Here is a 21,597-nt window from a genome sequence, read left to right on the forward strand (position 1 = left end):
GGAGGCAGCAGAGGCAGACAGGGCGTGACCTCGCAGGGCTGTTACACTGGTGATGAGAAGCACACAGGCCCTAAGTTTTCAGGTGAGATAGTGGAAGACCTGGACAAGAGCGGTCAGTGTAGGACCGCAGGGCTGAGGAGAGGGGGGGTGGGGGGTGGGGAAGCGCTCTTCATGATGGGCACTCCTGGAAGGACCCGGCCAAGTGCAGGTTTGGGGACAAGAAGGGCGGGCAGCCCCGGAGAGGGTCCTGGACCAGGGTGAGCTGCCAGTGCCCGGTGGGGCCAGCCTGAGGGCTGTGGGCCAGTGTCTCAGGGAAGGAGGTTCAGAGAGGTGGGCGTGCAGGGTGGGTGTGTGCCAGGGCTGGGTCAGGATGTTATCCTCAGAGGAGCAGGGACTCATGGAAGGAGGTCGCTCAGCTTTGTCCAGCATCTCTCTGGACCCCGTGGGGGTAGTGGGCTCCACAGCTTGGGGGCAAGTTGAGACCAGGGTGCAGGAGCTGGGCCCTGGACGACAGGAGGCAGAGGAAAACCGGCTTCTGAGTCGGCTTGGAGGTTGACGTGGCAGGTAGTGGGGCGGGGATCAGGCACAGACCCCAGGTCTTTGTCCTGAGCAGGTGGGCAGAGAGCAGAGTGAGGGGCGGGGGAGAGAGGAAGATGGCCGGGCCGAGTCCGTCACAGTCAGTGTTCCCGAGGCAGTTCTGGGAAAGAAGGTCATAGGTTACAGAGCATCAGGGTGGGGAAGAGGGGGCACCTGATGGGAGTGTGGGTGCCCTTAGCACCTGGCTGTGCAGCGCTTTCCCACCGATGCTCATACCTCCCCCGCCCCAGGTACTTTGTCTGGATTAGTTGTTGTCCAACAGTCTTGAGCCCAGACCGATTACTGGCCCCAGATGGTTAGCCCCAAGGTGGCCCGGGTCAGCGGGGCTCTGATGTGAAGGTCCCCCGCTGCACACACTCCTCATGGGACTGGAGGCTGTCCCCCTCCCTGCGCAGACGGCCCTGGCTTCCCTCAAGGGCCCTCATTTCCTGACCGGCTGGCCCTTCGCTGGGCTGCGCCCAGCCCTGGACCTGTGGAGGCTGAGGGCCCCTCGAGCATCACTGTGGACTGAGCTGCCACCCCCCACCCCCACTGCCCTAAGCCTAACCTTGCCCAGGGTCCAGCGGCAGTGCAAGGGGCTGGGTGTGTGTGTGTGTGTGTGTGTGTGTGTGTGTGTGTGTGTGTGTGTGTCTGTGTGTGTGTGTGTGTGTGTGTGGCTGGTGGCATCGGCTGCAGGCATTCCTGAGCCCCTAAGGAAGCCAGCTTTCTAGACAATTCCAGGTCAGGGCCGTGCTCCTCCCTATGGAAGTTTCTGGCTACATTCCTCTCCGTGTTGGAGTTCTTCCGAGTTTTCATGACCTCTCTGTAGGGGAGGGGATGAAATCCTATCTGTGTTAACCCTGAGGGACAGGGCAGCTCTGAGGGTGGCTCGGTGGACAAGCACCCCCATCCGCCTCCCGAGAAGGAGCCGTGCGATGCCCTCCGTGTGTCTGGAGGATTGAGAGCTGGGTTTCATGTCAGGTGTGCTGTGCGTGTGCTCTCAGCGCTGGGGCCCTACCTCCCGTGACCACCGCCATGTACTCATGACACGGCTCCTGGGTACCAGCTATCAGGAGGGTGGCAGGGAAGAATCCAGGGCTGGAGCTGCACTGAGGGACATCTTTTTGTAGGAAGAGTAGAGAATTAAAATGAAAAAGTAAAATAATACATAAATTAAAAATAAGAAAAATGCACCTAGGTTTGTCCCAATTTATACACATGTGCACATTCATACCTATTTGCCCATTTTCTACTTGGTTGTCTGTGTTTTTCTCATTACTGCAAAGTAAGTATTTCACAGAAGTTTCTATAATCTCTCCTTGACAGATGTATACTTGGATATATTTAATGGACCTGGAGCTGGGCCGCACAATTTGTAAAAAACACGACGAAGACATTGACAACTGCCCCTTGCAAGAAGGCCCAGAACAGAAAAAGGTTTGAGGATAAAATCAACCAAAAGCATCACAAATCTTCAGAGAATGAAAAATAATGTCAAGAAGGGTCTATGAGAGGAGCCTTGGAAGGCCTCAGGGATGACCCTGGGGCAGAATGACAGGCCCTGGCCCCTCCCCGCCAGGTCCCAGGGCTCCCCCTGTACAGAGATGCTCCCAGCACAGCACCAAGCTGGGCCCTGTGCTCACAGCCCGGCTGGCCCCCCAGAGAACCCCACAGACCCCCATGGGCCCTTCCCTCTTGGATGGAGCCTCGCCAGGCCCCAGCCTCCAGCTTCCTGAGAACTCGGGTCCAGGAGGACGCTGTTCTCCCTGTGGGCCTCTTTCCTTTGCTCTGATTCCTCTGGACAGGAGGACACTTTAGTTTGCTGGTCGCCCCACCCCTCCCTCTTGTCTCCTGGGTGGCAAGGAGGAGTCCCGGTCAGTCAGACCGTTTGTCATCACCCTATGAACTGACATCTGGTCCGTTGAACTGAAACCTTGGGGATGGGCCTCAGTCAGGGTGATGCCCTCAGTGGGGCTGGGGTCTCCCCGGACCCCAGCCTTGGGGTAGCCTCTCTTTCGGGTGGGTTTGCAGCTGCAGCTGATGGCGGGGTGGGCACCATCTGGGCCATCTCCTGGGCAGTCTGCTGGCTCCCCCAAGAGCTCACGGGGCAGAGACCCTTCACGCAGCATCACGTGCCCTGGGTGGGGGGGACCCTGAAGGGCAGGTGATGGCCCCACCAGGCACCCTCTCAGGAGCGCCTGCCTTGATGGTGGAGACTAGAGCTCTGGAGCCCAGCCCCAGGCCACTGTTTGATTCTGCTTTTCTTTCCCCTTTAGTTCTTAATGCACCTTGAGCTCCTGCTAAGTCCTTCCTGCTAAGCGCTCTCATTGTTACATTGTTCTGATTTGATGTCTTACATAAAATTACTTTTTTCAGGTGAGCTGCACTTTCATTGTGGACTCACGCCCATGGTTTACCCAGTTCACCCTCCTGAACAGCACCTGCCAGCAGAAATGGGGGGAGGAGCTCCCAACTCCCACAGCAGCTCCTTTCCTCCTGAAGAATGAGAGTCTGCAGTCCTAGGTCTGCGTGGCACCAGAGCAATTAAAGGCATCTCAGAGCACATCCTGGGTCCCTGTCAGTTTTGCATTCTCCCTGTTGGTTTATTTCCATGGACGTTGCTGCCAGTGACAAGCGATGGAGAATTTACCATTGTTCTCACCTTGGCTGTGGGCGCAGGGTGCTGAGTCAATCCAATTCCTCAGCTCATGGGAGGGTGCCCTTCCTGGTTCTTGCAGGGTCCTCATGGTTGGTGTGTGTACTCAGTCGTTCATTCTTTCATATATTCTCCATTTGTCCATCATCTGTCCATCCATGCATGCATGCATGCATCCATCCATCCTTCCATCATCCGTCCGTCCATCCGTCCATCCATGCATCTACTCTTCCATTCCTTTGTTCACCATCCTCCAATCTCTCCAGGCCCCCATCCATTCCACTCAAAAGGAATCCAGACAGTTTTGCCAGGCGACAGACACCTGTGTCCCTTCTGTGTCCATCTCTGAGGCCAGATTCACAGTGAGTGGCCCTTCTGTGGTGGTGGTGTTGGGTTGACGCCCAGGCACACGGGTGGGAGGCGGGTGACAAGGATGACAGAAGGCTCTGTCCTCTGTGGATTGCCATTGGGGCGTCTGCCCTGGAGCTGCCTGAACGACGAGAAATCTTCTCAGGGCGTCTGGGGTCAGCTCAGAAGATGGCAGCTCCAGTCACACCTCCTCTCATGCTCCCTGACCCCTTCCCCCCCCATCGGCACCCAGCCTGGCCTCCATGGCCGTCAACACTGATCACTAGCCCTGGGACAGGCCTTGAGTTGACAGATCCCCCCATGAGCACCTCTCTCTTCCCGGGTCCTGGTGGGAGCAACCCTGGAGGGGCCGAGGGATGGGGACCTGGGGCTCTAAGTGGGACAGAGAGGCCATGGGACGCTGTCTGGAGGAGGACTTCAGAGGGAGGGGCTGAGGGGTCTTCCCTATGCCTTTTCAGTTCAGGGATCTGATTTGTGTGTCCAGGGTAGATAGTCTATCCTTTCCTGGCCAGTTGGTTCCCTTGACGTGGTCATCAGTGCTGATGGGACAGCATTTCCCAGGACCACTGAGGACAGCTCCACTGGGCAGGTCACAAAGACAGCGGCCTGGGTCAGCTTTGGCTCCTTGTCCAGCCTGTGCATAGAGTCTGTAACATCGTCACGCCCTGCTAGGGGCGTGTACACACTGACGGGGTGAGTCTTAGGGTCAGCAAAGCCAGCCTGTTGCCCACCCTTGCCTTAGAGCTGTTAGTTCTGAGGGTCGTTGCTCTGGGCCACACACGCTGACCCAGGAACAACAGCCCTGCCCTGAGGGCCAGCGGGCTCTGCTCACAGGTCAGCATCTTCAGCCCAACCCCCATTCCCCTGGGGAAGGCCTGCCATCTGCTCTGTTTCATTATAAGTCAGTCGTTTTCTACTTTGGAAACCCCAGTGGCTTCATTTCACTCATCTCCTAGAGACCCACTCCCCCCATCTCTGCTACCTGATGTCAGAAACACACAAAGTCCCCAGGTGGTTGGCACTTGTGCCCAAGATTGGGAAATGCTTTCTAAGGAAGCCCAGTATTTCGAGGTGTGTGAACCGCAGTGAGGATAGTTTGTTTGTGGCCCATATCTTGCCTCTGGCTCCCGCTGTCTGGGAATATGTGGTTAAAACCATGGCCCATTCACCGAGCTGAGGCTCAGGGTCCTGGGCCGTGTGAGGGTCTTGGTGGGGCTGGTGAATTTCATGCCTGCCACTGTTGTCATTGGCGAACCCATGTTAGCAGGTTGGGGATGACGCCCCACTCCCTAAGGTCAGTCACAACCAGGGGTGGCCTGTCCTGTGTCACCGTGTCCTGGAGGAACCCCTCCATATTTAGCCTAGTCACTAGTCATCCCAAATCAGTAGGGAGTGAAAATATACACAGTAGAAGCACACAATAGAAAAATGGACACTAGTTTAGAAATTCTTGATTTCCACAAAACCCAGAATGTTTTCTGGGATTACCTGGTTTGGAGAAGCAGGGCCCTTTGGGACACACATGCTGAGACCCCTCCTTAATCCAAGTCTCAGCACTGGGGAATGCGTGCAGAGGCAGCAGGAAAGGATGAGAAGGTAAGGGAGAGAAATGTCGGGTGATTTAAGGACAGAAGTTGAAGTACAAACATCTGTAGAACTGCGAACCTAGGAACACCGAAGGAAGAGAAAAGGAAAAAGATAGAAATATTTGAAGAAATAATGGAGATACATTTTCCAAAATTAAAGGAAGACACATTGCAAAGATTTTGTGTCCATTAGCTCTTGCTCCATAAGAAGCAGCCTCAGAAAATCGGCGACACATAGCAGTGAGCGTTACTCCTTCCTGACGGGCACGCAGGGTAGGGGGAGTATTATGTTCAGAGCTGCCCAGAATTAAACTTCTCTAGGTAATATCAACGTTTTGATGGTGTGTGTGTGTGTTTGCACATGCTTGTGAAGTTCAAAGGCTTATGAGAGTGTTAGGGGCATAATATTTGGTTCTTTTACAAAATCAACAACAGTAACCACATATTTCTACAAAATATCCAAACCCTAGAAGTATCGCTTCAGTGTGGTGAATTTTGGTGCACCGATCAGCTCTTGGCACAGAAAAGCTGCACTACAAACCCCCCTTGACCTCAACAGTGCATCACAGCAAGAGTCCATTATCAAGTCATGGGTCTGAGGCTGACCCAGAGGCGTGGCTGCGTGGCTTCCCTTCAGATCAGCACAGCTGGGCTCACCCTGGAGTGGGGACAGGTCTGTTCCACCTGTTCTGGGGCCCCGACTAGTTGTTTCCAAATAGCTAGACCTTTAATAGTTCCTAGGCCAGGTTGCCGGACGCTAGGAGCTGCCACATCACGTGTTCTCAGGCTAGGTGCCCCCAGGACACCCCTCACCTTGAGTGACCACCCGAGAGTAGGAGGAATCTTCACACCTCATCCTGATGCTGTCAACTCCGCCTCCACGGCACAGGTGGAAACCAGCCATGTGCCAGGCCCAACGCGGTGGGAGGCTGGGAAATCAGGGCAAAGTGTGCAGATGGGCTGGTCTTAACCAGGGAGGGCTTGAGGACCACAGGGATGCTTCCGTGTGCAACAGTTGGTACCATGACCTTGAGCGGACAGCCCAGGTCCCAGGGCTTCATGTGCCATGATGGATACTCACCTTTTCCCAAAGTACAAAACCCAGCAGAACTGGACATGTTGGGGTTGCGGACACTGGTGATGAAGCTCTGAGTAAAGGCAGGGATGAGAAGTACAGCATCCAGAGTGGGGTCACAGGGCGGCTGAGGAGTACGTGTCAGAGACTGAGAACATTCCAGCTCTCGGCTTGGGTGAAGGATTCACGGGTGTCCCCTGCGTCACACAGCTATGCGTGGACCAATGCCAGGAGTGCCACAAACCAAGACAGATGATGCTTAAGCTGACTTTGGGCAACTAGGCTTCATCAGAAAAAAAAAGGCGAGCACACAAAAACCTCAAATGCACCCTAGAGTCAGACAAAAGTCCAGCAGGTGCTTTGAACTTGGTAGTTCATGGGGAAAGGGCTGAGGGGCAGCTGGTGGGGTTGCTCCATCAGCCCAGCCTTGGAGGACAGGGGGGTAGGGGACTCCATGCACTGATGACCCTCGAAGCGGGCTCTGCATCTGCCAGGTTGGGTCTTGGGGTTTGCCCTCCATGACACCCCGGCCTGAGGGGCCCAGTAGGGCCTCGGGTGCCTGCCAGCCTGCACGGGCTCCCCTCCCGAGGGCCCTCCCTCACCCCTATGTCACTGGGTTGTGGGAACCACTGAGCGTAGGAGAAGGCCTGTCTGCTTTACATTCTCGGCCATGACAGCACTGGGACCAGGTGCCCCGATCACAGGAGGCACGTGGAGGCCCAAGGAAGAGGCCACTGTGGGCTCTGGAGCTTAATCTGCCCCCAAAGCGGGGTCTCCCCTGGGTCAGACCTTGTGCTATGGTGCCTGAGGCCTCCTGATCCCAGGGGCAGAGGGGCATGTGTGGCCAAATCCCTAGAGGTGACAAATTGTCAGCCCTCAGGCCCAGTTCCTCTTCGATCTTCTGCCATGAGCACAGGAACTGCCCTTCGCTCTAACCCTGTTTTTGTTTACACACCATCATACCTTTGCTAAGGTTATTTTCCTTTTTTTCTAATGATTGAAGTAATGCTTGAAACAATATAAAGAAAAGTCAGAAATGAATGTTTTTTTCATCAAAGCAAAAGCATTTCTCACTCAGTCCACAAATATTGACATGTCCTCTCTGTGTTCAGCCTGGCTCCAGGCTCTGGGGGCGTCATGATGCATGACAGGAAGGATTCCCTACCCTTAGAAAGTCCGTTTTATTTCTCGTGGGGAAAGACAGGCAATAAAGATATTCACCAGTATTTAGTGTTTTGCATCCTGCGCATCACTTCTTTTAATAAGCATTTTCCAACATGGCTGAGAGTTCTTTAGTTTTTAAGTCAACGTCATAGGCTTCTTCTATTCATATCATAGTGCATTTGTATATTTACTAAAGGTGGGAACCTCTTAAACTTCCCTGGTGCTTTTAATATGCAGCAAAATTCAAAAATCATGAATACATTAGAGTTGACCTCAGAACAACACGGACTTGAACTGGGCGGGTCCACTTATATATAAATGGATTGTTTTCAATAAATACATATATGGACTGTAAATGAATTTCCTCTTTTTCATGATTTTCTTAATAACATTTTCTTTTCTCTGGCTTACTTTACTGCAAGAATACATTATATGATACATCGAATATGAAAAACATGTGTCAGTCACCTGTTTAGATTATTGGTAAGGCTTCTGGTCAAACGTAGGCTATTAGCATTTAAGTTTCGGGGGAGTCAAATGTTACACGTGGATTTTCGACTGCACTGGGGCTCGGCGCCCCTCACCCCTGCGTTGTTCAAGAGTCAACTGTACTAGTAAGTGACCGGCAATCGGCCATTTATACTAAATATAAATTCATGTTAAGTTTTTGCATCAATTCTCTCTCTGCCTTTTATTATACAGAAATACTTGCATAATTTTTCAAAGATATCAGAAAAGTGTTGTCCACTACAGCACTGTTTGTAGCAGCTGAAAATGAGAAACAACCAAACCTCCGACAGTTTAAGTACAACGTGGAGGAAGGGTTCCCACCCAGCAATGGTTCCAGCAGCCAGATGTATGCAGCGGTTTCCCATACATAGCCCAGTGTCAGGAGCCCATGAACCTTAACATCCTGGGACCAATGCCCACCTCTCTGTCCCTCCAGGAACGTCCAAGAGCCCAGGGGTGCCCACGCCCCCTCCCACTAAGGTGCACGCCTGAGCCGCAGGGTGGGCTGTGGCCGCTGCTCCCCGGAGGACGGGTCAGCAGAGGGCAGTGCTGGGGCTCCAGAGGAGGGAGTCAGAGGCCAGGCACTTAGGAAGCCAGGATCACGGTGTGGGTGGGCCCTCTGCCCCGAGGGCAGAAGCAGGAGGGGCGTGCCTGCTGTGTGAGCTGCCAGGACCACGGGCCAGTGGCCAGCAGGGGAGAGGTACCCGCACCAAGATACGGTCACTGGTGTGGGATTACATCACAACGTGGGACCTCCCTGCAGGGCATGGACTCAGAAGGTGACCACACACCAGGGCTCAGGAACGAGGAGGCCCCAGAGCAGGGCTTAGATGCAGCTGAAAGTGCTGGGTTTGTGGGAGAACCCCGGGCTGGGGCACCCAACTCCACAGGAGGGGAAGCAGACTGGAAACAGGGCCAGGGCAGGAGACCTCAGGGCAGCCACACCCTTCACAGCCACATCTTACAGGCCTGAGACACAGAGACCAGAGTGGGAGGAGAGGCTCACAGGGTAGGTGCAGGCCCGCCAGCTCTAAGCGCTCTGCCTGGAGCCACAGAGCCACCCAGGAGGAGAAGAGTAGGATGCTGGGGGGGGGGGGGGGCACTCCTGAACTGGCTTCTCGTGGGCAGGGTTCCTTGGAAGACAGGGGGAGCCCCACCAGGTGACCCTGACAGTTCTGTCTTCATCCAGCTGGGCTGATGTTCTCAGGGTAAGATCTCTGGACCTGTAGTGGCATCCGCGGTCACCCCACCCTACCCACAGCTCCAGCCCTGGGAGGACGAGGACGTTCACCTGTGCCCCCGGAAGGAGGGACCATGACCAGACTCTGGGGGTCCTGGTGGATAGCACATTCCTATCCAAGAACACAGGCAAGGTGTTGAGGGAATCGAGGACCATCAGCACCTCAAGTGGCAACGTGAAGCAGTGTCTGTGGTTCGCTGTGCAGGATACAATAAGGAGAGCAAGGAGAAATCCTCTTCCAGGTGGTCAAGGTGCTGCAGGTCCAGCTGCAGGTAAGGGTGCTTCCTCCCAATTTGCATATTTTTTCCCATCAGCACAGATTGAAGCCAGGCTGAGAGAGAGGGTGTGTAAACATCACTGGGACCCAGCGGTTCTGGACACTCGAGCGCCGGACTCCACGCCCAGCGTCTTTTCTCCACGTGCTGCGACCTCTGTCCGAGGGGCCCCAACCTGTGAACTCAGTTAATTCCCAAACTGCAAATCACACGTCTGTGATCCGTGTTTGCTAAGGCTGGGAGACAAGTTAAGCGCCATGAATATTTTGTAATAATGCAGCCCCAGGCAACATTCAATCTATCCACATCCCGTGGAATGTGAATTGATATCGAATAGATAGGCTTATATAGTGCCTCCTCCCAGATTCCTTCATTTTGTCAGTCCTACATTTCTTTAGTGGCAGTGGAGACATTCTGTCCACAGAACCCCTCCTCGCAGGGCCTCGGGTGGCCCAAGGCTGGGAGACCTTGCTCGCTGGATTCCCACGTGGGTGATGCTCCACACGGCCCCGCCCGCCAAGTCCAAGAAGAAGCCCTCGGCATTGAAATTCCGCTGACTTCCAGCCTCAGTAGGGTGGTTGGGGCATAATTGCACAGGAGGCTTACAGGGATGAGTTGTAAAGAGAGTCGGCAGGCAGGCCATTGAGAAAGACTTACCCCAGGTGTTGGACTCCACACTGCCTCCGTTGGCAGGAGAGGGGCCAGTCCACACGTGACCCCGCCTCCCGGCACAAGTGAGCCGTCAACACGGTGTTCCCAGCGCACGAGGCTGATCGCTGCACGCTCCGTCAGGGGCAGCCCCGCCGCCCTTTGAAGTTAAGGCTCCCGGGTCCTGTAACTTCCACACCCCCTTCACAGTTCTCCCCTTTGGTACCCATGCGTCACGGGCATGCAGCCCTTCCGTGCCAGCCGCTCTAGGTGGGGCTGAGATGGACACAGGTGATCACAGCCTTTAGGGAGCCAGGGGATCAATTAGAAGACAAACCGCTAAGCCAGACCTGAGAGCTGGGATGCTGTCTGTGGCGTGGTGCTCGGGGCCAGGCGTCCGTGGGCTTCCTTAGACAGCTGGTGCATCCCCTCCTGCACTGGCCGCACCCTCACCAGTTAAGTGAGGATCCCTGTGTGGGACCTGGGTCCCCTACACAATCATGGTTGCGCACCACCTCCCCAGGGACAGATGAAAGTGCAGCCCAAGGGCAGATGGGCTACAGGGGAAGGAGGCTGGTGGGCAGTGGTTCTTGGGGGGGTCCCCAGAAGCAGACCCTAGTGCTAGTGTTCCAGTGAAGTGGTTTATTTGAGAGGCCATCCAGGAAGCAGCAGGCAGCCTGGAGAGGATTGAGAGGGGGCAGGGAAGGGACCAGTGCAGGGGAGCCACTGAGCAGGTGACAACCAAGGGCATCTGGGCTCAGGGTCCCTGGGGCCTTGGGGAGAGGGGGCAGCACTGCAGAGCTGGGCCACCTGCAGGAGAGGAGCTGGGTTCCTCATCCACCAACTCTCAGGCTAAGAGCTGCTCCAGGAGCCTTTGGCTTCTGCTGGCAACAGAGAACCCTGGGAAGTGACAGTGTGGGTCGGTGCCTGGGGCCCCACCCATACCATCTGCTGCAGGAGGGGAGTGGGGAGGGTTTAGGGGTGTGGGGGAGGGGAAGAAGGAGCATGGCCCATTTCAGCAACCCTAAGGAGCCAGTGTGAGCAGCCAGACAGGTGGGCAGTGACCAGGCCAAGCCAGGCCTCGTAGGCTGTGGGCAAGACTTTCAGGCCTCCTTAGGAGGATGAAAAGCCAGAGAAACATTAGGTCATGCAGTTCTTGGGATCCGTGCAATCAGATACGGGCTTTGAATCTGTCACTCTGGTTAACCCACCTCCAGAAAGGGATGTGAGTTCTCAGGTTCCCGTTTCCCTGGAATCAGCACACAGCCATCCTCTTCCTTCCTGTGGCCGGATGAGTGGAGAGTCCGGGACCTCTGGGAGGTAGGAGGAGTGGGGACGGCTGTTAGGGGTGCGCGTTCTAGTGCCCGACGCCCCCGTCTCAGCCCTGGGTCGGCCGCCAGCTGGCTAACCAGCTTCTCCCACTACAGTCCGGTCACCCTTGTTAGTTCTTTGGAAAGAAACTAAGAGGTCATACGACCTCGTTAAAGGCTGGAGTTGGCAGTGAGGGAAGGCCTGGCAGAAAAGCATGAGTCCAGGTGAACCTGGACCCAAGCTGCAGACACACCTTTCATCTCCTGCTGTCATCTTTTTTTTTTTTTTTTTTGCAGTACACGGGCCTCTCAGTGCTGTGGCCTCTCCCGTTGCGGAGCACAGGCTCCGGACGCGCAGGCTCAGCGGCCATGGCTCACGGGCCCAGCCGCTCCACGGCATGTGGGATCTTCCCAGACCGGGGCACGAACCCGCGTCCCCTGCATCGACAGGCAGACTCTCAACCACTGCGCCACCAGGGAAGCCCTGTCATCTTTTTTTGACCTCACTGTTCATCAGAATCACCTGGAGGTTTGTTCCAACACAGACTGCGGGGCCCACCCCTGGAGTTTCTGATTCAGTAGGTCGAGGTCCTGCATTTCCATCAAGTTCCCTGGTGATGCTGATGCTGCCAGTCTAGGGGCCCCACCTGCGAAGCCTGGAACGTCACTGCAGAAGGACGGCCCTTATTCCTTCTGTGACTCCAAGAGCTGGTAGGAGAAGGATTTTCCGGATGGCAGGCTTGGCCATCTCTAAATCCTGCTGTAATCTTTTAAAACCAGATGGGAGCAGATTTCCACGGACATATGGGCAGCATTTACCTCACTCAACTGTTAGCAAATCCTGTCCATCACAGCTGTTCTGCTTCCTAAACACTTAGAGAACAGGAAGACAAACCCCCGGCCACATGGGCCCCTGGGGTGGTGGGAGGGGCCTTGGGTGGGGAAGTTCCAAAGGGCAGGTGATTTCAGATGACAGAATCTGAGGGGGTTATGTGTGGGAAGGGACTCAGGGAGGGGGTCCTATGTGGTCGAGGGGCCTGTTCTCATGGGGCACACGTGAACTGGTAATATCCCGGGCCCAGGAGAGCCCAGGTTCTGGAACTAGAAGGTGTTGCCTTCAAGAAGGCCCCAGGCTGGACGGCGCCTTCCCTAGGGCATCCAGCTCCAGGTGGTGGTATCAGCGTGTGGTGGGCGTTATAGGCCATCCCCTAAAGATAGGTTTGGAGAGGGGGAGAGGGGAGGAGGAGATAGGGAGAGAGAATGAGAGTGAGAGCAGTTTGTTAAGGGTTAGCTGAAACTTAAAAAGTAGAAAAAGCTTTTTGGAACAAACTGCATGATTGCTAATCCGCAGGTCACAGATCGTCTGGAATACTTTATTGATGCTGAAATAGCCCAGCTGCAGAAAGCTTCCAGATGGTAATGAAAACTGCACGGTTAAGGAAAACTTCAAACTGGAAAAGGTAGGTGACAAACCAACTACCTGCGATGGTCTTGGCTGCTCTGAGCCCCAGGCAGAACTTGGGGTACACAGACCCTCTCCTTGAGGTCGGCATCAGTCCCAGTGTTTCGCCCCAGGAGTGGTCAGCCCTGTGGCCTTCAGAGCAGAGGGTGCAGGGCAGCAGGATGTGGAGGACCCCTTGTCCTAGGGACAGGATGCTGTCAAGGTCACTCTTATTGCAAGGACTCCATCCCTCCAGGCTCCTGGTGCAGGAAAACTCGCTAACACACATTCACTGGGAGTCTGCCCTCTTGGACCCTGATGCACCACCCGGCTGTTGCCAGCCCCACAGTCGTTCATCCTTGTGAAGGCACAAAAGGGAGTCCGTTCACTCAGCCGCTCATCAAAGCTTACTTGGCACTTGGCGCTATTCTGGGTGCGGGAGATCAAGCAGTGACCGGGGCCAAGTGGTGTCCCCACCCTCCCAGGCTCAGCCATCATTTCCACAAATGTCAGGGAAGAGCCCCAGGCTCTCAGCAGAGGGCTGACAGAGCCTGGGGGCTTTTGGCCTCAAGCCTGTATTTCTGACTCAGGGTGGGAGTGCCCGGGCCTCATCCAAGGGCTTCCTCTGAGGTTGGTGAAGGCCCCGGGCTCCCTGAAGGTGGGCTCCTTCCTTCACCCCCGTGGTCCTTCACGTGAGCCATGTCAGAATCACCTGGCGGCCTTGACACACCTGGATGGCGCGGTTTCCCGCTGAAGAGGCTGATTCAGTAGGTCTGGAGAGGAATCCAAGAACTGGCAATCCTCACGAGCTCCCCAGGCTGGGGTCCGGGGCTGCTGCTCTGGCCTTGGGACCATGCTCAGAACCGCTGCTTCAGGCAGCCACTGCACGGGCACTGCAAGGGCCCATCGACAGGAGCCTAAAACGGCCTCTGTGAGCTCACCATGAACAATTTCCATCATTTCCAGCACAATAGAGGCCCTTCAAGGACAAACAGTCAAGCAGGGAGCGTGTCTGATGCCATCTTATCTTTTATGTTAGTTTTATTTATCTTTTCCTGGTAGTACAAGTATGGTTGGTTGAAGTTTATATTTTCTACTGGGAGCATTGTGGATAAGGGAAAGTTGTTGCTTTTTACCTGTTTGTAGAAAATATTAAAGAGAATTAAGGAAACTTGTCTTCAGGAAGCTCTTTTATTCTCTGTAAGGTTTCCATGGCCCATCTCTGTTTTAAAGCACACGTTTTAAAGCCCACATTTATCGATAATGAAAACTTTGTTCTTTTCTTTCCAAGTGTTTGGAATAATGCTGAAGAGGAGTAATGCTGGGCATTCTCTCTTATTCCTGGGGAATTAATGGGATTCTCTTCAGTATTTATACCTTATTACTAAATATTGTATCAAGTATTGATTTCTGAAGCTCCTCCAACTCTCTCTTTACCAAGAGTTAGTATTTTGTGTGTGTGTGTGTGTTTTGCTTTTTGTTTTTGCGGTACACAGGCCTCTCTCACTGTTGTGGCCTTTCCTGTTGCGGAGCACAGGCTACGGACGCACAGGCTCAGCGGCCATGGCTCACGGGCCCAGCCGCTCCACGGCATGTGGGATCTTCCCGGACCGGGGCACGAACCCGCGTCCCCTGCAACGGCAGACGGACTCTCAACCACTGCGCCACCAGGGAAGCCCCAAGAGTTAGTTTTTAAATTAAGAATGTTTTCTTCTATCAATTATTCTTTCAGTATCTACCAAGTGTATTGAATAATTTTTTCTTCTTTGATCCATTACTATAATAAATTCAAATAATATTGAGTCATCCTTACGTGTCTGGAATATGGAGCACGTGTCTTTTTGGTTTTCTATAAATATAACTTTCTTTGAATGGCGTGGTTAGTTCTCATCCACACTGACTGAAGGTGGTGACAGATACACAGGTCACCAGTGTGCAGGCTTGTTGGGTGAATCTGCATCTTCAGCAAGGTTTCTGGACGATTTCTGCACAAGGACACGGCAGGGGACTATCCTTATTCCTCTGACACGATTAGCTTTGTTGAACCTGTTGTGGACATGCACACCTGGCATCCCCGTCTCTTTTATGGCATATTTCTGGGTCTCTCTGAGTGCGGAGTGTGATTCCTGAAGGCCAATTGTGGACGTGCTTGTGCATGTGGGGGGGGGTTGTTCTCCAGTCACCACCTCGTTGAAGGCAGGACAGCCCCTTCTTCTTGCCTCCTCCCTTCGTGGAGACACTCCGTGGGGCCCAGGCTGGAAGGGAGCAGTGGCATGGGCGGTGTCCGCACTTGTCTCTTAGAATACAGAGGGATCGATGCGCCACTTTTCATTTAGGAATTTTGCTTTTATATATTAAACAGTCAAACTTCCCTAGAGAATGGCTTGGAGCGTGTGGTGCACACACGCACACACGGGCACACACACGTTCCATGGCCTGACCCCAAACCTACTGAATCAGAATGTCCGGGTACTGACATCCACACACTTCATGTCACAGGAATGCTGAAAAGCACTGCACTAGGGACAGTAACTGTTTACTATGCAGCTGCTTTTAATTTGCTGGTATTTTTTTAAGGCTATTTTGTAGGTAAGTTTGGATTATAATTTATTTCTCAGCTATATTTTGGTTTCAGGATTTCTGTGGTCTGGTGTAATGAGAATGGGGGCTTTCCTTTTTTTGCTGTGATCTAGATCAGTTTAAAGACCAAAAGAGCTTTGGGTTCTCAAGGCTTGATGTAATTTGCCTATAAAAACATTCTGACTTGGTATTTTGTTGGTTTGTGGGCAATGAGGCCCCCATAATACTCCTTTGCATGTGTCCAGAACTCAGTGGAGACCTAACGCCATTCTCTCTGACACCGTTTGCCTCTTAGCTCCTGAAATGCCCCAGTGTTTCCAGCCAATTATTGAAGATGCCCTTTGCTGTTTTTCCAGGGTTGCTACCGATCTGTTCATCTCTCTCTCCATCTCTCCCCTCACTCATCCGTCTATCACCCACACATAGAATATTTCATTTGTCATTTCAGTGGTTTTCTAAAAATTTATTTATTTATTTTTGGCTGCGTTGGATCTTCATTGCTGTGCACGGGCTTTCTCTAGTTGCAGCGAGCAGGGGTTACTCTTCCGTTGCGGTGCGCAGGCTTCTCATTGCGTGGCTTCTCTTGTTGTGGAGCTCAGGCTCTAGGTGCACAGGCTCAGTAGTTGTGGTGCACGGGTTTAGTTGCTCCGTGGCATGTGGGATCTTCCCGGACCAGGGCTCGAACCCGTGTCCCCTGCATTGGCAGGTGGATTCTTAACCACTGTGCCACCAGAGAAGCCCTCAATGACATTTTGAAAGGGAGAGAAGGGGTCTTTGGAATAAAAGATATGTTAGGTCCTAGAACCCTCTAAATTGCTCTTATCCTGACATCGTTGTTAGAACAAAAGGCATTGTTTGATTATTAAGATGACCTACGTTAGTTTACACCTGGCATAGAATAGCATACAATCTACACTGTAGAAAATATTAAAGAGAATTCAAAATAAAATCAAGGTTACATCTGATCTCCCACCAGAATATGATGATGATTAATATTTGCTGTCTATCCATGGGAGGGACGGGGACAGATACCCCTCCAGGTACCTGCTGGTGGCTACAAAGGTCTGCAGCCTCCAGCCGGCAGATTCCTGGGGGCATTCCTTGATGGGTGCCGACCCGTCTTCCCACATATTCCTAAGCTGACACGTAGTATCCTAAGCTGACACCTGGCAACAGAGCCATTTTTTTTCTCTTCCTCTTGGTACACTGCTGACTTTGCTGTCGTGGTGGTCTTTTTCAGAGACAAATTTCTGAATTTGTCTTTTTCAGAGCCAAATGTGCACATTTCTGGTGGGCGCACTCCCATGGCACAGCGATTTCACCGTGACGAAGCAGAAGTGTGTGGAGGCCTAGGGGCTCTGGAGCTCCTACCACCATCCCTTCCTTTGTCTGTGAAACAGCAATGGCCTGTGAGCCATTACCAGCCCGCTTTCCTCATACATGTCCCCCTGCTTGCTGTTCTGCTTTCTAGATTCAGGTTAGGTGGTAACGAAAGATGGGCAGGACCAAGTCCTCCTTCCTGGCCTCATGGGAGGCCACTTGCCTTTAGCAGGCATGATGGCCCGCCCCCAGGAATAAGGAACATTTGTCACTGAGCACAGAGGGTGGGGTGCGGTCTGATTCCATTTCCCACCACACCCCTGGGAAGGAATCTCATTTTGATCTGGTAATCGCCCCACTCCCGCCCCACAGAGGGCTGAACGCAGTGGGTACTCACAGTTTCCTTCTGGAAGCCTCCTTTGGCCTGAGGCCCCTTTCTCCCTGGGTCCCGAGTGGATGGGTCACCGGTGGGAGATGAGGGGGACGCAGCTGGGAGACCCCCTGGCAGAAGCAGCAGTCTTCCCCTTCGGGGCTCTGTGAATTGGGAGAATTTGTGTTTCTTTTTATGTAAATGTCAACAGTGGTCACAGATCTAGAGGGGTGAGGACAATAAGGCCTTCAAAGGAAGCTTCAGTGTTCACATGAGTCTGTGGGTGCACATATGTGCAGGTGTGTGCTGGTGTGTGCAGGTGTGTACTGGTGTGCGAATGCAGGTGTGTGTATGGAGAGAGACGGAGGAGAGATGGGGGTATGTGGAGAAGGAAGTACACAAACAGAGATGATAACAGGAGACAAAACTCCCTCAAAGAAAGCAATCATTAAAAATAGGTGTGTCTGGGGCTTCCCTGGTGGCGCAGTGGTTGAGAGTCCGCCTGCCGATGCAGGGGACATGGGTTCGTGCCCCGGTCCAGGAAGATCCCACATGCCGCGGAGCGGCTAGGCCCGTGAGCCATGGCCGCTGAGCCTGCGCGTCCGGAGCCTGTGCTCTGCAACGGGAGAGGCCACAACAGTGAGAGGCCCGCGTACCGCAAAAACAAAAAAAGGTGTGTCTGAGGGGGAATTCTTTAATGGATAGAGTTTTAATTTCACAGGATGAAAAGCTTGTGGAGATCAGTTGCACAGCACTGTGAATATACTCAACACTACTGAACTATACACTTAAATGGTTTGGATGGGAGATGTTATATGTATTTACCACAATTAGATTTTTAAAAACTAAATAGGCTGTTTTAAACGTGGTGTTGGGTACAATTTGGGAGACCAACTGTGTTTCCAGCGTTCAGGGCTTCACCTCAGGGCCTGGTGGGTGGCAGGGATTCAGCATTCCTGCCCCAGGCAGAATGAGGCCTCGAGACTCAAAGGCCACTTCTTTTGTCTCTGGTTCCTCCAAATTAAGGTCTCATGGTTGGAGACACCATGCCACCTGGGGTGACAGGGGACAAGTGGCATTCCCCTTGCAGAGCCCTTGCCTCTCCTCTGATTGTCTCTTCCCCCCTGTCAGCACCCTTAGTCTCTCTTCCCAGCCCACCCATGTGTGCCCCGCTCTCCTCCGACACAACTCCTGCTCTGCCCCCAACCCCAGGAGCCTCTGCCAGGTAAGGGCCCAGGATTTGGATCTGAAACTGGCTTAACATCACTTGGACCTAATACACTTATCCTGATTAAAAACTACTCTTCCCCTCAGGCCAGTAGGGCTCCATCCAAAAGTGCCCCCCAGATACCCTGGTGGGATGCTCCCTGCAGAGCAGCAGACCCACTGCCCAGCCCCGGTGCTCAGGTCAGACCACAGCTGCGCATCCCCCCCTGCTCGTGAGGCACATGGAGGCGCCTTAGGAAAGACAGCCTTTTGGGACCAACCTCTTGGGATGGTCCTTTCTTCCGGACAGTTGGGTGGGAACCGCAGGAATCCAGTGTCTGCAGCAAGCGGGCAGGGCACAGTGCGGGGCTAGCCGGACGTGCTGGGGGCGGGGTGACTGCCACCCCGCTGGTACAGGTGTTCCTCCCACGTGGACAGAGATACCCCGTACGGGCCTATTTCTAAGTTTGTGTTAACTTATATCAAAATTTAATCTAACTTCACCTCTTTTTAACCTGTCTCTCCAAGTCTCTTCTTTTCATTTTCTTTTTCTTCACATGAAATAAAATGCTAGGCAGGCCTTGCTTTCCCTTGCTGGGTTTCATGTCCTTTCTGCTGAGATGTTGTTACTGGTCTCTCTCTCTCTCTCTCTCTCTCTCTCACACACACACACACACACACACACACACACACACACACACACACACTCATTTCCCTGGTGGGAGGTCAGACCTACAGCCTCTACTCCATTCTGCTGAAGCCCCCCTGCACCCTGGACCCAACACTGTCCGCCTCAGTCTGGGACACAGGAACAAAGGGGCCCTGGAAGGCCACAGAGATCAAGGAAATGCCGCCCAACAAGACTGGTCACGTGGCCTCGGAGGCTGCCCAACCTCAGGACTGCTCTGGGGGTCCCGCCCTCTGCCCTGCCCCTATCCTTGCGGGAACCCAAGGCCTTTCCAGCTGGTGACCAGTCATGGCCATCCTCTGCGAGAACAAGGAATCCATTTAGCCCCATCCTGGACCGGGCTGTGGAGACCCCACAGGCCAGTGGGAAACGAGGCCAGAGCTGCCAGGACCAGGGGTGGGTGCTCCGGGGATCACCTGGGTAGCAGCAGCAGGGAGCTCAGGGACTCCAACCTGGGAAAGGGTCAGGTGGGCTGTGGAGAGAGTGCAGCCTGGTCCTGGTCTCAGAGATGTAAGCACTGTCCCAGCTCTGCCATGTCCACTGGGTGCCGCACCACTGACCACACCCCAGGTCTGCTCGCCTTGACCCAGGCCAGCGTGGGGACCGCCTGGCTCCCAGGCCCTGCTGGACTGAGAGCCCATGGGGAGGGGCACAGACTCACCACCCACGTGCGCCTAGTGGGTGTGTTCCCCTTTCCATGTGGTAGGTACATGCAGACACAGTAGGTGCATTTCTAGGGTCTCCAGAGGAGTCAGGGACAAAGGGTCAAGGCCTGGGCACTGGAAGTGTTCAGAGCGGCCACCAGTGTCCACCCTGCATAGGGGATGGTGGGGTGGCCACGTGGGAGCTCTAGGATGGACCCAGGCTAGCAAAGTAGCTGTTCCCCTCCGACCCCGGGAATGAAATAACAAGGCTGATCTGTTTCCAAGGCACATGGGATAAAGATTTGCGTCCTCTCCCGAGACCGACGGGCTCAACCAGGGGAGAGGAGAGTAAGCAGAAGTGGGGCTGCAGCCGGAGCAGAGGCCCAGGGGGTGACACAGGCCGTCTGCGGTCCGGGGGTCCCTTGCCCACAGGCTGCTTTCCTTGGTGAAGGGCACTCCTGCCAGCTCTCCTCACGTCCACTGTGGAGGGCTCCCTGATTCATTGGCAGGTCCTGGACAGAGGCAGGCCGCTGCACCGGCCTGGCCATAAACCCCTCCTGTCTGCCCTCCTGGCGTCTCCAGTCTCAGCCAGGACCACCCCGCAAGTGCTGTCCCAAAGCCAAACTGAGCAGGGCATTTCCCTCCTCCCATAGTCAACGGCCCATCAAGTGCACTTGAGCATACCTGGCACAGAAGCCCGTCTCTGCCCCAATCACCAGGCTACTGCTGGGCCTGCAGGGCCAGGTCAACGCACTGCCGTGGATGTCACCTAGGGCCAGCCAGAGGCTCTTCAGTTCCCCCCGCCCAGGGGAACCACCCCCTCCTGCAGACTGGTGTGGATCATCTGGAAGGAGAGGCAACTTGCAGGGCCTGGATGGCCCCTCTACAGGCTGGTGACCATGCCGGTGGGGACCGGACAGTGCCTTTGTGCGCCCACTGTGCCCCGAGCATTTTATGCCCACCTGCTCTGCCCACCCATGGCCCACCCTGGGCCCCCTGCCCATCGGCGGAGACTCCACATGGGCACTCACACACCATGTCCCCACCCTCGGTGGGGCTGCCCCCGTGACGGGCAGCCTCCTGACTCCTGGCTGCATGTGTGGACCCAGGCTGGGCCGTGGAAGGATGGGAGCCCAGGAAGCCACGGGGAACAGAAGACAGAGGGGCCCAGGACAACAAGGTACTTGCAGAGGAGCTCGGGGCCAGGCTTGGCAGGGGGCAGGCCCTCTCCCCACAGCGTTTTACGGTCCCTGCGGGCAGATCCTGGCTACCTGGGTACCAGTCCCAGCTAACAGCCTCCCTTCTTGGGCATGAGCGTGTCTGAGCACGAGGAAACGAGTCTCTAGTCCTGGCTGAGTCACGGAGCCCCCCGGCCAGGGGAGTGAGGCCAGGAGCAGGGTCGGCTGTGGGACAACCTCCCGGACGCAAGCATGTCTGAGCCGTAGGCTGTTCCACCTCGAGGGCAGGGGTACAGCCACAGGCCAGCACAGAAGATGGAGTTCTTGTCCCAACGCTGCCACCTTCCAGTTCAAAGCCCTCACGGTGTAACTGGGCCCTCAGTTTGCTAGCCTTCATCTTGGAGGACAGAATGCCTGCTGGCTCGGTAGGACCAGGCGATGTGCTGGGTCAGCTGCATGTACGTCCGTTACAGCGGGGGAGGCTGACGGTTCTGCTATCCACGTGCTGACACATTTGCAGGTTTCTGCTGAGGTCAGGCCGGCTAGCGGCCTTAGGGACAGTTGGCAGCAGAGACCTGAGCCCTGGCCTCTGTTGCCTCCTCCCACTTTTCACTGTCAGCCTTGTCCCACCAAAGAGTTAAAAGGCATTAGTTCTACAGTCACTTTTGTTCTTCGGCTGACACAGAGTTTAATTGTTGCAACTTCAAAGTAGGCCAGGGCCAAAACAGAGACTGCAAGGCTCTTGCCCAAAGAACAGAGGG

General features: G+C 54.5%; 1 protein-coding gene across 1 annotated transcript; it reads left to right on the top strand.

The window, feature by feature from the left end:
• The first annotated feature begins 4,875 nt into the window (after positions 1-4,875).
• Positions 4,876-16,783, top strand: CST8 (cystatin 8). Its single transcript, XM_073793244.1, is given in 7 exon segments — positions 4,876-4,895; positions 9,243-9,379; positions 9,382-9,405; positions 9,408-9,448; positions 12,761-12,801; positions 12,803-12,869; positions 16,700-16,783. Coding segments are annotated over 7 exon segments (414 nt in total).
• Positions 16,784-21,597: the final 4,814 nt, after the last annotated feature.

This window comes from Tursiops truncatus, chromosome 15, assembly GCF_011762595.2.
Source record: "Tursiops truncatus isolate mTurTru1 chromosome 15, mTurTru1.mat.Y, whole genome shotgun sequence".
Taxonomy (NCBI): domain Eukaryota; kingdom Metazoa; phylum Chordata; class Mammalia; order Artiodactyla; family Delphinidae; genus Tursiops; species Tursiops truncatus.